Source organism: Crassostrea angulata, chromosome 10 (assembly GCF_025612915.1).
Source record: "Crassostrea angulata isolate pt1a10 chromosome 10, ASM2561291v2, whole genome shotgun sequence".
NCBI classification, from domain to species: Eukaryota; Metazoa; Mollusca; class Bivalvia; order Ostreida; family Ostreidae; genus Magallana; species Magallana angulata.
The window spans coordinates 33,158,858-33,173,886 of NC_069120.1; the positions used below are offsets into that span (position 1 = coordinate 33,158,858).

The window sequence follows — 15,029 nt, forward strand, 5'->3', positions numbered from 1 at the left end:
AACTTCACGTAACGTTGCTATTCGAAATTGTTTTTATAAAAATATTTTTAAAAATATATCTCAGTCCGACAACTTAACACAACATAACTGAAATTCACGCGCTGCCAAAAGGCCATGGATTAGTTCATCTAAAAACTCAAAGAGAGTGTTGCAGAAATTTAGGGGGTATTCCCTAACGTGGAAACGACCTTTAAATATTTACTAGTATTAAAAATATAGACACATTTCGTAATCGACTATGTATCTACACAGCGGGTATCTTCCGTATGTAGGCAAAATACAAGTGATCCACAAACATTTTACGCGCATTTCTATCGAACACCACAACCACCAAATACAGTTAGGAAGATGACCATATATTCTGTATTTTGATGTTAAAGGGGCATGGTCACGATTTTGGTCAAAAATTATTTTTCCCATTTTAATGTTTACAGTGCTTCACTAAGGAATTTATAATAGACAACCAAAATTTGAGTGTCATTCGTTGAGTTATAAGAGAGTTACAGAGCTTACAATTCTTTGCTATGTAAACAAAGCTTTTGTTTACATTTTGAACGTTGAAGTAAAAATTCCAGTTTTAGACTTTTAAAATGTTCTAAACGTTAAGAACTGTTTCTAAAATGCTTAAAATGAATATGAAGATGGACAAATCAGCTTGAAAAAAGGTTTTTACTGGTATATTGAACCCATGTAAACAAAAACAGGACACGAGCCTTGTTTACATGACAAAGAATTGTGAGACCCGCATCTTGCTTATAAATCTACGACTGACTCTCAAATTTCATTTGATTAGTAGATATGCATTCTTCAATTTGTAAATAATAAAAACAGAAAAATAGAATTTGACCAAAATCGTAACTATGCCCCTTTAACGTACGAGGGTTGTCTCAAAAAAGCGTAGACAAGTGGCGTTATTCAGTTAGTCGAAGACGAAGACACAGGAAGATTAAACTTGTGCCACAAAGGGTTCAAGTAATTGACAACCCTCGTATATCAATTTGATTTCTACTGTCGAACGTGTTTAAAATATCATTCTTTGGAGCAACATGAATAAATCTGATTCGGGCTCTTCAAAACCGTCAAAGTTGTAATTATAATCACCGCATGTTTCTATAGTATCTAGAAAAACGCCTAGTCCAGATGAAAAGGTGAACAAATTTATCCGTACATATTTTCTTTACCCTACTGCTTTAATCGCCAATTCATACCTTTTAATGATTTTTTTGCTTTACATGTACATGTATCCTTGAAATCAGCATACCCGGTTATTTCATAAAAAAGGAAAAAAACTCAACTTTCAACATTGTGCGTACATTGTTTTAAAATCCCTTGTTGAGAAGAAAATGTTATATTTACATTTTCCAGTGTCTTTGCCTTGATAACACTACGTATCGATTTTGTACTATAAAACCCATAACTTCAAATAACATCAAATTGAGGCGCCAGCGGGGTTTGCTTATTTTATATTTAAATATTTAATCGTACAATGGCACAAAATTATATAAATATAAGTAATAAGGATTCATTCTTTGAATATTATGAGGTGATAATTTCGGTCGGGGCGTGATCAAATCTATCATAAACCCCTTCGGGCTTCATTGGATTTGATCAAGCCCCGACCAAAATTATCACCTCATAATACTCAAAGAATGATTCCTTATTCCTTATTTAATACAAGTTTATAACGGGGACTTCACACAGTAAGCAATGTTGAGAAAAAAAAAAAAACCAAGCACGCATACAAAATATTACATTTACAAACATTTAAATAACTTTATTCTGACATTCTTGAATTATCTATAAACACTACCTTTTCATGCAAAACATGAATATAAAAAAAGTTCGAACTGTTTCGGGATTCGAACCCCAATCAAAAAAATTTAGAAACTGTCACATTCTATTCTAACTGTTCACCACTCGACTAATCTAAACATGACCTAAAGCGACGGATTTAACACAACGTTCTTATATTTCAAAGGCATCAATGATTTTTTCCCCGCAAAAGTTAGATTTTCTTTTTAAAATACGCCTCTATGAAACAAAAATCGGAAATGGAAGTTTTCAAGAACTTGTCTTACTCTACACGTTGATTGAATAAATTTTGTTTCAAGGAGGCAGTTTTTCACAAGGATGAGGTCGTCTTTTTTAATAAAGCGTGAAATCTGCCACATTTGTTTGGGTAACTATTTCAATTTCATATCAGTAAATTAAAATTCTTATAAATGTTAATACAACTTTTAACTTTAAACTTTCCAGATGAAATTCTACACTGCTTCATATACAACGTCGCAAAGGAACTGCAACACCCCCTTTTTCTCCTGAGAAATTATCATGATCAAGAGCATCAGTTACCGGCACGGAACACCCGTTTTTTTTTTATATAACACATCATACATGTACCATAATTATAAAACTGATATATGTGGATTACCTGAGGTTGATCAAGTAGACTAATACATGTATGTGATCATTCAAAATATTATGACTATGTTCATTGAATAGGAATACATGTATAACAGTTTTAACATACTGAATTTGTAAAGTATTCGCATACATAACTGCGTAAGTTGAAGTATAATTTCAACTATCCATGAACTAATGTATATGTCATTGCTAGTCTCTATTATGACTGTTCAATAAATAAACCGTTCACTATGTTTCACTTTTGTAACGTTATGTGTCAGATATGTGTAACTACATCAGCAGCTTCTGTCAAACATGGCTTCTCCCCTACTATCTCAGTTTCAATCACAATTTTTTCCTCTTTCTCTTGAGAATCTTGATGGTCATTTGATGAACAAGATAATTCGTTCTTTAAATGATCTGACTTTAAGAACCTTGGTCCTGAGATTGCAATAGCCAAGGCGCCAATAGGAGCCGTGATTATAATGGACAATACCGCAATTGTGAGAACTGTCAATCCCAGAGGCTTCAACGTCTCGTTTTTATCTTTTATAGCTTGGTCCAATGCCAGTCCACCTATAGCGGCCTGTGGTCACAAAAATATAAATGTAAGCCTTCAATTTAATTCATTTCCAATTGTAATATACATATCCCGCAAGTATCACTCAACCTTGTATTTTACCTGCACTGTCGCCTTTGGAATCCATGCCAGTGACACAAATATTTGTTCTTTAAGATTCAAACCAGACCTAAGTACGGCTAAAAATGTCACGGAACATCGCACCAGTAAGCCAGAAGCCAGGACGGCAACACCAAATCCTAGAAAAGGGAGACATTACTTATAACACACCCTCTGTGTGAAAAAACAACCACGCATATTAAAGTCACCAGGGCTCAATGTGTCAATTATAACAACTATTGTATTATATGACACCCCAAATCTAACAGCCAATGTATCATATGACACCCACAAATCTAACAGCCACTGTATCATATGACATCCCCAAATCTAACAGCCACTGTATCATATGACACCCCCAAATCTAACAGCCACTGTATCATATGACACATATATGACACCCCCAAATCTAACAGCCACTGTATCATATGACACCCCCAAATCTAACAGCCACTGTATCATATGACACCCCCAAATCTAACAGCCACTGTATTATATGACACCCCAAATCTAACAGCCAATGTATCATATGACACCCCCAAATCTAACAGCCACTGTATCATTGACATCCCCAAATCTTACCAACAATGTAGGGATCCTGTATTTGTTCTATCCTGACCGCGGCACCAATCAATCCAAATAAAACGGGCTGAAATATCATCCACAACAAACCAACCGCTTCAGTCATGGCGGCCTGTGCAAACAAAAAAAAAGTTTTCGGAAAAAGTCTGAACCCAGTCTGTGTTCTCTAAAATGGAATAATATACATGTACATCTCTTTATCAAAGGAAGCTGTTTGTACAAGAATAAAAGCAAGCCAAAATACATACGGTCTGTTCTGGTGTGTTCATCTTTCTCCACCTGATGCCGCTGACAAAAGGCAGGACCAGACAGCCAAGCGGTCCAGCGCCGGCCATATCTATATACGTACTGCCAAAGGTTGCCAGCAACCCTCCCGTAAAAAGCAACATGGCGCGAAAGAAAACTAAATTGGACTGGAAAGAAAACAAACAGATCTGTGAATTTTCATCGTTATTGACAACTTTTAATTGTTTCCATGGTTTATTAAGTACAACTTACACTATTTTTGGCTGGAATAAACCACAAACATATTCCCAGAATGCACCCATACGCTATTCCAAGCAGTGCTTCAAGTGGTCCCTTGGCTATCGTCCACGCTAAGTCACCTGTTGAAAAACACAATATATAAAAATTCGCATATAATAGTAAAGCGTCTAGTTTTGGTTTTGGATATAATCTAGAAATCGGCAATATTAAACATTAAATGAATTACCACGAATATTTTCATTTTACCTGTTGAAAACGCAATGCCAAGAGAGATTCCGAACCCTGAGATGGCCACGACATCGTCGATACTAGCAGCAGCAATAACTAGAGTTGGGATCCCCTTATCCAACCCGAAACCTCGCTCTGCTAGACTTAGGAGGGAGGGAACCACGACAGCCGGGGAAATGGCGGAAAGAACAAATCTAAAGGAGATCCAAAATGGTGTAAAGAACACTGTATAACACATACTCGTACATGTACATGTATATCTTAATCGACACTAAGTTTATGCTCGATAGCAAAAGATTTACTGAGTATATACCGCAGATGGAGACAATAGGTGCTTTATTGATTTACCCTAAAAGAAAAGCCCACACCCAAGGAAGGTCCATCAGGAAATGTGAAACGACTGCGCATGTCAAACATTCTAGAAGACAGGGTAGAAAGGCCAGTCTGCTGACAGTGGCTGAGAGTTTCCTCAGGGCTACCGGATCGAGTCCTAGACCGGCCCGAATCAGGATCACCGTCAGAGCCATCCGCCTGGATAAAAAAAAATGGGTTTAGGGTCTAATCACGTCATGTGTTCAGCTCAGACATCAATTATTTGTTTCTACATTTTTATTTTTCATACTTCATCATCATCATCAACATCTCTCTCTCTCTCTCTCTCTCTCTCTCTCTCTCTCTCTCTCTCTCTCTCTCTCTCTCTCTCGTTACGCTCTTTATATTTAATGATGAATATTTACCTTTAAGAGGAATCATTTTATGCAAAGTTCGTTCAATGCCAATGACAGAATTAGTGTCATTAATAAGCAGGAAACTAATGTCAACTCGACCCTGAGATTTTTAATGATGATAGAGGGGGAGTGCAATACATTCATTTGAATTGCAAGGGATCAAAAGTTAATGCAAGACATTCAGCAACTGCAATGTAACGGCTGGAGAGACTTTTCAGTGTAAAACTGATGTCTGATATTGTTTTGTTGGTTCTTAAAATTGCATGTGTATTAAAACACGTTAAGTACTAACAAAAGCCGCAAGTTATTTTTCTGCTGTTAACGAACGTTTAAATGAAATAAATTAGGTGTCAGTTATTAAATAATACGTTATTATTATCATAATTATATCTGGACCACAACTTGACATTGCCCATTAACTACAAGCAGCGCGCGTCGTATAAAAATATGGTATGGTTAATGGAAATAGCACGTCCAATGATACAACAAAAATTCTTTCTTATGCACACTTTTGTTATAATAAATTGATACACTGATTATTAGAACTAAACCTGCGATTAATTGATACACACATTATTAGAACTGATTACAGAGCAGATTGAGCCAATTGTAAAAGGCTTAAACACAGAGCAACAGTGGAAGGTGCGATATAAGTCCCTCGAACTACTGCTGCTGAAGTCGGTGTGGGTTGGTGGGGGTGGGGGTAAATATAGGTGACACGGAGCGACATTCCGATTTTCCATCCACTCTTCGGTTTCCTGATAACTTACTTCTGGCATAAATAGTTTGTCAGAGTTTATAGAAATGTCAAACGAGAGGACCTTCAAATGTAATTCTACAAGGCGACACCGGGTTTATTGTCGTTATTTGTAAAACATCAACATTCATAATGTCATTATCCTAATATATTAACCGGCATCTGTAGTCTAACGTAATTTTATAAAGATATTTGCGCTATTATTCATTAAAGGTCTTTTTTCTAGAAAACAGGGGAATATTCGTGACAAAACAACAGCTTCATAGTTCTTCAAAATACACGCGAAACTTATAAGATGTAATAAAGTCAGTACTATATGATATAAAAGAAGTTTATATGTAATAAGTTAAAAGAGCATACTAGTAATAAAAATTGAAGTATTCTCATTTTTGTTTGCTGAATAATACCTGTAGCACTTTGTTCAGTTTAACATTTATCATTTAATAAAACCATGATTTACGTGTAAACATCATGCATTTCGATAAAAAAAAAAATGAATAAAAATCATTATTACTGAAAAAAGTGATAAAGCGGATTGGGCATTAAAATCGTCCACAAATATCAAGGCAAAAGTTGTCATTTTCTAAAATTCTGACGAACGTTTGCAAAGGGTTTGTATTTTTGCTTTTACCTTATAGAAGTACACTCCGCCCACTTTGCATTGCAAGAATGCATGTTGTTATGACGGTGGTAACATTTTGTGTGCAGACAACTTTGTGGTTAAAATGTGAAATTAATGAATAATTAATGAATAATTACGACTGTAAAAATGTTGGTTTTGCTGTTGTTGGTTGAAGACATTTTTTGCAATAAACGTGATTTAGAAATATCAGTTTCCTTACAACCAAAACTCAGAATACAAACTCTTAAGTTGCGCCGTGCGACCGAAGGATAATTTCTGCTTTAGGAATTTCCCTTCGTGTCGCACTGCACGAAGTTGGAAACGCAAAACTTGGAAGATTTATGCATTTTTGTGTTTTCGTGACCAGTACGTTTTACTAAGATTTTTGGCTGTATCCTTAAGCACGAAATTGAAAAGCGCAATTGTATGACACGTGTACTATTTATGGGCTTTTTAATTTTTTAACTCAACATAATCATAATTACTTTTTTCAGGGATCATTATCAAGCAAAAACTAACATATCAAAATTAATGCTAGATACATTGTACACAAATAGAGGTTTTTTTTTAAAAATCTTATACAAGTATTTGAGGCATCATTAAAAAGCGAGCTTTATCAAGTTCGTGTTTGTGATTTTTTCTTTGTTTTGTTTTGTTTTTTTTTTTGGGGGGGGGGTTAAATTTGTTTTTGTTTTTTGGCTTATCAATATGCGGTATCTAAAGGAAGGCCTGTTTCCTTCATCACTTTTGAAAAGATCCATTAATTGAAAATAACGAGAGATAGATTCTATATATAACAACGCATGCATACATTAATCTCTGGTTATATTCAAATATACGCCCTCTCCATCAATATGAGAAATCACTGCCCGTATATTTTATAATTTCCTTCTATTCATGCAAATTAAAGAGCTTGAAAAAGCGATATATTTCTAGATGTTGTGATTTATGACTTAAGCAAAATAAATGTTCATAGTGATTGAGGTCATTTTTAATGCTTCACAGAAATCTTTTTAAGGACCTATTTATTCTAGCTCCCTCTTTAACATGAACTACTTAGCTGTCACCCCCACCCCCACCCCCTAAATGCCTTATATAATGTCTTATTCGTAAATACACGTAGTTTAATTTTATTCATACATGATTTGAATTAGACAGACTAGAATTTAACTTATAAAATTAAAACTTTTATCAATGGATTATATTAATTTAGAAAAAAAATAAAATGTGAGCAACTCATAGTATGGCATTGTATATAACTATACCACTCTGTAAGTTTACATCCTCTTTGACCGACAAAGACAGGAGTCTTACCTTAATGCTCCGGACCAGACCGGCGATATATTGTGTCCAATCTCTGACAGCACAGGCACGTTACTCAAAGCAAACCCGGCGATCACCATGCCTATTTATGACATAGCAAGGATTTTAAAAAATCAAGGAAAATTGTAAATCTAGCCCCCCCCCCCCCCTTTCCCTCACACTTGTAAATTATAATTATGAAGATATTTAAAACAATGGATGTTAAAGAATGCAACAGAACTACAAAAAGAACTAAGAAATATTTGTTTTTCAAACCTCACAATCTTTATCGGTGAAATTAAACAAACTACATACACTTTAAATACCAGAAAATAATTCTCGTAAGCATATACAATGAAATTGAAAACAAAATATAACCCAACATCAGTATTCCTTTGTCCTTATATTTTACATACCTAGTAACGGAGGTAAATATATCCTGGAGAAAATGTATCCCCCCGCCACAGCGCTGGTAAACAGGACGAGGAGAGAGAATATGTGACCCCCGGGCAGTGCCAGCCTGTCCGTGATAGAGAGGGTTGTTGTCCATACCATCACCATCAGCATCGTAAACTGGGCCAGCATTGCCAGGAATTCTCGAAGTTTATAAGAACACAGTCTTTGAAAAGCCATCTTTGACAACTTAGTTTTGGAATAAATGATTCTCTTTCAATGGTTCTGAAATATCAGAAACGGTTCGTTACAAAAGGACCAAGCGTGCAGTCTCTATGCACGTTCATTCATACAGCTTTCAATACTAAGGAACACATCCTACCTACCTGTTTGTTTTGACAGCAACGTTTTATTAAATGACCATACAGAGTCTTTCCCTAATGACTGATTAATCATAGAATTTCCTTATTTTTTTCTTTAACAATTTCTTGTAAAAACGGGGACGGGGCGAAAAATATGTCATGCGCATGCGCACCGAAAACTGGAATTCATTTATATAGAACTGTTTTAATGAATTTTGGTGCTGGAGACAGAACTTTAAAGAGTTTAAAGATACAGGTAAGATGAACTTTAGATTAAACCAATTGTTATTAGAAGTTCAACCACATTAAGAAAATTAAATATTGATTTCTACCATTTTAGAAAGATTTTAATTATAATTAGGTTAGTTTTGTTTTCTTAATATTTAAATGTCAAACTAATTTTCTTGTAATAAAAATACCCCCCCCCCCAAAAAAAAAAAACAAGAGCAAACAAACGCCAAAAATAAGAAAAAAACCTAAAAACGCGTGTTTCTTGATTATTCTAAAATAATTTTTCCAGATCGAGAAAAAAAATGAGTAACGGCCAGTACTACGTGGAATGCCAAGGAAACACTAGCAAATCTCCGGACAACGAAAGGAAGTCAATTGTTTATAAAATCGTCCACGCACTTTTACCCAGTTCTAAATCTACCCAGGATGCTGACCGTTCTGGTTCACTGAGCACGTGTTCAGGAGAAAGCGTTCCGTTGATATTCCGTGGAAGATGCTCACAGTATGCTCAGTTTTGTGTGATATGTGCCTCGGTCTGGATAGTTCTATTCTCGGTCTCGGGGGAGCAGTCCCTCCCCGGGGGAAACCTGTTCTCGCTCTTAGTTCTGTTTGCCGGTGCTGTGGCGGGGGGACACGTCTTCTCCTTAATACACCTACCTCCTTTGCTTGGTGAGTCAGGGAGTAAAACCCAGACGAGGATTTTGGATTATACTTTTTTATCAACATTAACATACGCCAGGATTTGATACATTCTTCATTTTCAACGATTCTTAAATCTTGTATTCGTACAAAATCGCCATTAAAAATTAATAAAACATGATTGCTTTAATATAGGGATGCTGATAGTCGGTGGTCTGTTGTCCAATATCCCAGGTGTGAAGGTAGTGGGATTAGGGATTGATCCCAAATGGTCCGCTTCACTCAGGTAAGTCCAACGCTTTAATTTGCGCAAAAAAAAACAAAACAAAAAAAAAAACGCTAGATGCATTAATATTTGTTAAAAATTATAAATGATTATTATGATAATAATTAGTTTCGTGCGAGTTGCAATTCTTGGTGCGCAATATAATGACACAAACAGTTGAGCGACCTCGCAAACTGCGTTTGGTCCCCCGGGGGATATTTCAGCTTACACAGCTTCTGCCAAAAAGAATCTAAAAATCTCTTTATCTAATTCTCTATTTACATTTATTATAGAGGTCATGGTTACTCATAAAATCTACCCAATTAAAAAAATCTAGCCATTAATTACATGTGTTCATTAATAAATAAAAATCCAAAGAATCTAGGTTAAACCTTAAAATTAAAAAAATCGTTAATGTTATCTGAATATTTCCCGTCTTTCTAAACAGGGCCCTTCTTTCCTTGATAGTTTAAGTCCTATAACATTGACCATGACCACCCATTCCTTTAAAGTTCATTTAGAAAGTCATTGGAGTTAATTAAATCCTCTCAATGGACACAGTAAAAATTAGTTGAGAATAAAGATAATAGTATTATGCATAATATGCATATCACATGCATAATAGTGATAATACCATATTTTGCATACAATCAACTATAAAGAATGCTCAAAAGCCAATGATTTAAAGATTACCCTTGAATGCTAGATTATCTAACGTGATGATTTACTTGATGACAGGAAGATAGCACTGACCGTGATCCTGCTGAGGGCGGGGCTAGGTCTGGATCCTGTGGCCCTCAGGAAACTCTCACTGACCGTCTTCAGGGTGGCTCTCATACCCTGCCTCTTTGAGGTGGCTGCCAATGCGGTGGCGGCTCGCCTCCTCCTGGACATGCCGTGGGACTGGGCGTTCATGTTAGGGTAAACGTCGTTTTTCCTTACTTCTAAAAGCAACACACGTATTTCACCATATCTTGATTAAATGTCTTTAAATTATATTGTTGAAGTCTATCCTATAAAACCGTTCAAAATCCTGATAGAATGTAAGTAGTTAAGACAATCTAGAAAGTACATGTAGTAAATTCTTAGATTGAGTGACATTAATAGATACCCCCCATCCCTCTCTGGTTTCCAGGTTTGCCCTGACGGCGGTATCCCCTGCCGTGGTGGTGCCCTCACTGCTGACCCTCTCTGACGCCGGCTACGGACTGGACAAGGGGATCCCCACCCTTGTGATCGCGGCCGCAACCATTGATGACGTATTTAACATCACGGGCTTTGGCGTACTGCTCGGAATCGTCTTCTCGCAAGGTATAAAAAATCATGCCAATCTCTTTCAAACCAATAGATTTCAAGATAAATATACATGTATAAAGTGTTCTCATCTACACAATATACATTCTTGTTTTTAGGCGAGCTGGCGCTGACTATAGCCAAGGGTCCTCTGGAGATGCTACTGGGGATAGTTTATGGTCTTGTCTTTGGTGTTTTCCTGTGGTACTTCCCATCCAAAGATAATGTAAGTTCTTGATAACAGCCGTGTTTCTATTTTCGCAAACACAGAGTTATAATTTTAATATAGGTCTGGTTTTATAGGTTTGGTAGCTAACTGACTATAGTCAGGTTGACCAATTATCTTCCCGATGTGTTGGTTTCTTTTCTTGGCAAACAGAAACCTTATATTGAATATGTAATCACTTTCCAAGTAATGAAACAAGATTATTTTAACTGAAATTGATTATTTCAAATTCATTAAGTATTTGGGTTTCTTCTTTATTTAAACAGGACAACGTGTCGTTTTACCGCACCGTGACACTGCTGGGGTTCGGTCTGGTGGCTGTCTTTGGTAGCTCCATGATTGACCTGTCCGGGGCCGGTCCTCTAGGCTGTCTGACCGTGGGGCTGGTGGCGGCCTTTGGGTGGAGAAAACAGCGACAGGCGGGAGAAAAAGCAAGTTATTAAATCAGACAGACTTCACTTCTTCTGGCTTTAAAATCAAAAAGCAAAGATTCGTACGTTTTTGTCGTTACATTTTTTGTAATGTTATATTTTATGGTATAGGACCAGGTAGCTATGGCCTCCGGAGTTTTGTGGATGTTGTTCCAGCCATTTTTATTCGGACTGATTGGGGCTGCTGTCAAATCAGAACAAATTCACGACGTAAGATCCCTAGGTAGGTTGTCCAATATATTACAAGTATAAAAATATTACAAGTATAAATCTATATTCATATACTAGTAAAACATTTATTTAATGCTTGAACAGTCAATAGACCAGAATTTTTTCCCTTGGTGCAGGGAACAGCTCAGTATGATCTATTGCCCTCGGCCGTTGGCTTCGGGCAATAGATCATACTGAGCTGTTCCCTGCACCAAGGGAAAAATATTCTGGTCTATTGACTGCTCAAGCATTAAATAACTGTATATTGTTATACCATTATTAAAGGGAATAATCCTTCGCATGTATATGTACACGTACAACTTCATATCTTCTGTTATACAGCTATATGATATAAGACTTGTCCTGTTTCTGTAGGACTGGGGACCGCTGTGATAGCCGTAGGACAGTCCGTCAGAATCGGCGCCTCTGTACTGTCGGTGCTTGGAACAGAGTTCTCAACGAAAGAACGCCTCTTCATTGCAATGGCGCGATTTCCCAAAGCAACCGTTCAAGTAAGCAAATCTTTCTACAATGCTAAAGAAATTTACCGTTGTTCGCAATCTAAGTATTTTAAAAACCGGTGTCTTTTTCTTATATGCAGGCGGCCATAGGAGGACTTGCCTTAGACATGGCCCTGGCCGGTGACAACCCTGAGTTTGTGCGGCTTGGTACCACCGTTCTGACCACTGCGGTACTGTCCATCATAATCACAGCCCCCATCGGCGCCCTGGCCATTGCGCTGTCGGGCCCAAGGTTTCTCAACAAACTGGACAGGAAGTGTACAGACCTTGAGAACAGCGAGAGTACCAATCATCCAGAGAACGCAGCTATGTTACCGAGTGATTCAGAACAACTTGTCGTTACCATGGAAACGACTCACTGAGCTATATTATAATTTGACTTTTCTATTTTTAAAATGCATATATTACTGGAAACCACTTCAGGGAGTTGATAGATCTGTAATTATGCATTGATTACAGACGCTATATTTCAAACTAGGTTTTGTGCCACGTAATACTGATGAACCTCTTTTATTAAGCAGATCTTGGTTATGTAGATACTCTGATGTTGACATCTTAATGATATCATTACCAGTGACTCCCTTGTGATAAACATGCCATCTTTTTGTTGCAATATGTGATTTCTCTACTCAAAATTCATTTGTACACCCAAATATTACACGTTGTAGACTAGAATATAATGTAAAGTTCATGCAGATACATATATCACATGATTCCCGTGTACTAAGGAGTGGCCACTTACCAGACCTACAATATGTTTATATAGAAACAGCCAGACTAAAATCTACACACCCCGTTTATAGATTGGTTGAAATCCACAGCAGTTGAAACTGACAGGACTGAAATCGACACGCCCTGTTTATCGATTGGTTGAAACCTACAGCGACCTAAGAAAAATCACGGACTGCACGAAATAATCATGCTGATATCAGACTGGAGACGATTCGGCGTTTCTTTTAGCTAACGTACTTATCTACGTTAACAGTAAATTATTGAATTTTCTTACTATTTATTATCAATGTATTTATAGTTAAAGGAAAGATGTACATTTAAACAATAAAATGCTTTCTTTGATGACCATCAAAGAAAGCATTTTATTTTTTAAATATACAGTATAACAGATGGACAGGTTGCAAAGACCATAGCATAAAACTGTCTGTCAAAAGATGTATGAATAAATTTCAACTTGGTTCTTTTTTTTTTTTTGGATTGCAAAATAAGAAACCTTGATCAGATTTTAAGAGCGATAAGTATGCACTTATACGAGTTTTGTGTACATAACAAACATTATGAACTCTATATCTCTCTTATAACTTACAAAATTTTGGATTATCTTAAGAAATATCTTGCTGGACATGTGAACATTAAAATTTGAAAAAAGAAATTAAATTTTGTCTTATTTCTTGTTGCTACATGAAACATTGGGTTTTTTTTTCAGCAATAAAATGCAGTTCATTTGGACAGAAATCTAAGACATAATTTCTTATGCTCTTTTAGATATAGATACATTTCATGAGAATATCATAAATATGTTAGATTGGGTTCACTATTATGTTAACTCCTACCGGGCTATGGTAAGCTTATTTTAATATTAGAACCATTTTAACAAGACCGTGGACTTTCGGTATAGGACGTAACTATTTCTGGCATCAAAACAAGTTTAAAAAAAAAATGACGCTGGTTTTGAATGAGATATGCGTAGAATTTGCTCAAATTCCATCCAGATCTTATTGATTTTTAAAAAAGAGCTATGACTGAGTGGCCAACAACGAAATAGACAGGACTACGTCACTTAGCTGTTTGACAGAACTATATACCCAAAGCCCAAGCTCTTGTTAAAACGGTTCTAGTCCCTTTGTGCAAGCCGAATATTGGCTTGTACATTAGTTGCCTAGAATTAACGGATCGATGCTTTCAAATGAGGGCATAAACTGGTTCAAGAACTATGGAATTTACACCGGTGTGAGAGCATCTAGTCTGAAGTCTTCAACTTGTCCAAACACTATCAAATGAACATACTTTTTAGTAATCATAAACTTGCTTTTGCTTAGAAATGGATATACTAGTTTATTTGGTTATATTCATAACTACCGGTATCACATTAAATCGATTACCCGAGTACGAAGGAGTCGAGTATCAACTATCGGGGGGTGGGGTGGGGATAAACATTGCAATATTTCGTTTTTGTTTTGTTTTTTTATTATTATTCGTTTGTTATTATTATATAATATATCACCGCTATATCCGAGCTACATTCCTGTCATGTTGTACGTTTTGAATTGAATTGGGTGGGTGTAAATACAAAATTTACAACATGACAACTTTGTCATGTTGTAAATTTTGTTTCATCTTCGCTAGCCAAGGGTTTTCGGTCACCGAAAACCCTTGGCTAGCGAAGATGATTTTGTATTTACACCCACCCAGTAAATTCAAAATTTACAACATGACATTCCAACATAAAAATAACTGCCACGTCCTATTCTTTAAAACAATTAAAGGTATATTTTACCTTTTGAGCAATGGGAGCATGCATTGACGTGTTGGTAGGGGTAAATCATGACTGGAATTCGATCAATTTTTAAAATTAATTTGCTTAATGATTAATTCATCGATTTCTTATTTAAAAAAATTAATTCCTATATTCTTGAATATACGGAAGGGCTATTTTTAT

General features: G+C 36.2%; 2 protein-coding genes across 2 annotated transcripts; one reads left to right on the top strand and one right to left on the bottom strand.

Annotated features, from left to right (window-relative positions):
- Positions 1-1,760: 1,760 nt before the first annotated feature.
- LOC128167476 (sodium/hydrogen exchanger 9B2-like) lies at positions 1,761-8,929 on the bottom strand. Its single transcript, XM_052833210.1, has 9 exons — positions 8,204-8,929; positions 7,800-7,890; positions 4,727-4,909; positions 4,397-4,572; positions 4,163-4,269; positions 3,913-4,077; positions 3,665-3,776; positions 3,086-3,222; positions 1,761-2,989 (listed from the first exon to the last, which is right to left on the bottom strand). Exons 1-9 carry the CDS (start codon positions 8,418-8,420, stop codon positions 2,681-2,683), a joined length of 1,497 nt encoding a protein of 498 aa, XP_052689170.1. The 5' UTR covers positions 8,421-8,929; the 3' UTR covers positions 1,761-2,680.
- A 134-nt stretch (positions 8,930-9,063) lies between these two features.
- Positions 9,064-13,549, top strand: LOC128167475 (sodium/hydrogen exchanger 9B2-like). The gene is made up of 9 exons (XM_052833209.1): positions 9,064-9,442; positions 9,608-9,698; positions 10,416-10,598; positions 10,813-10,988; positions 11,090-11,196; positions 11,463-11,627; positions 11,739-11,850; positions 12,213-12,349; positions 12,439-13,549. Exons 1-9 carry the CDS (start codon positions 9,076-9,078, stop codon positions 12,718-12,720), a joined length of 1,620 nt encoding a protein of 539 aa, XP_052689169.1. The 5' UTR covers positions 9,064-9,075; the 3' UTR covers positions 12,721-13,549.
- The last annotated feature ends 1,480 nt before the right edge of the window (positions 13,550-15,029 follow it).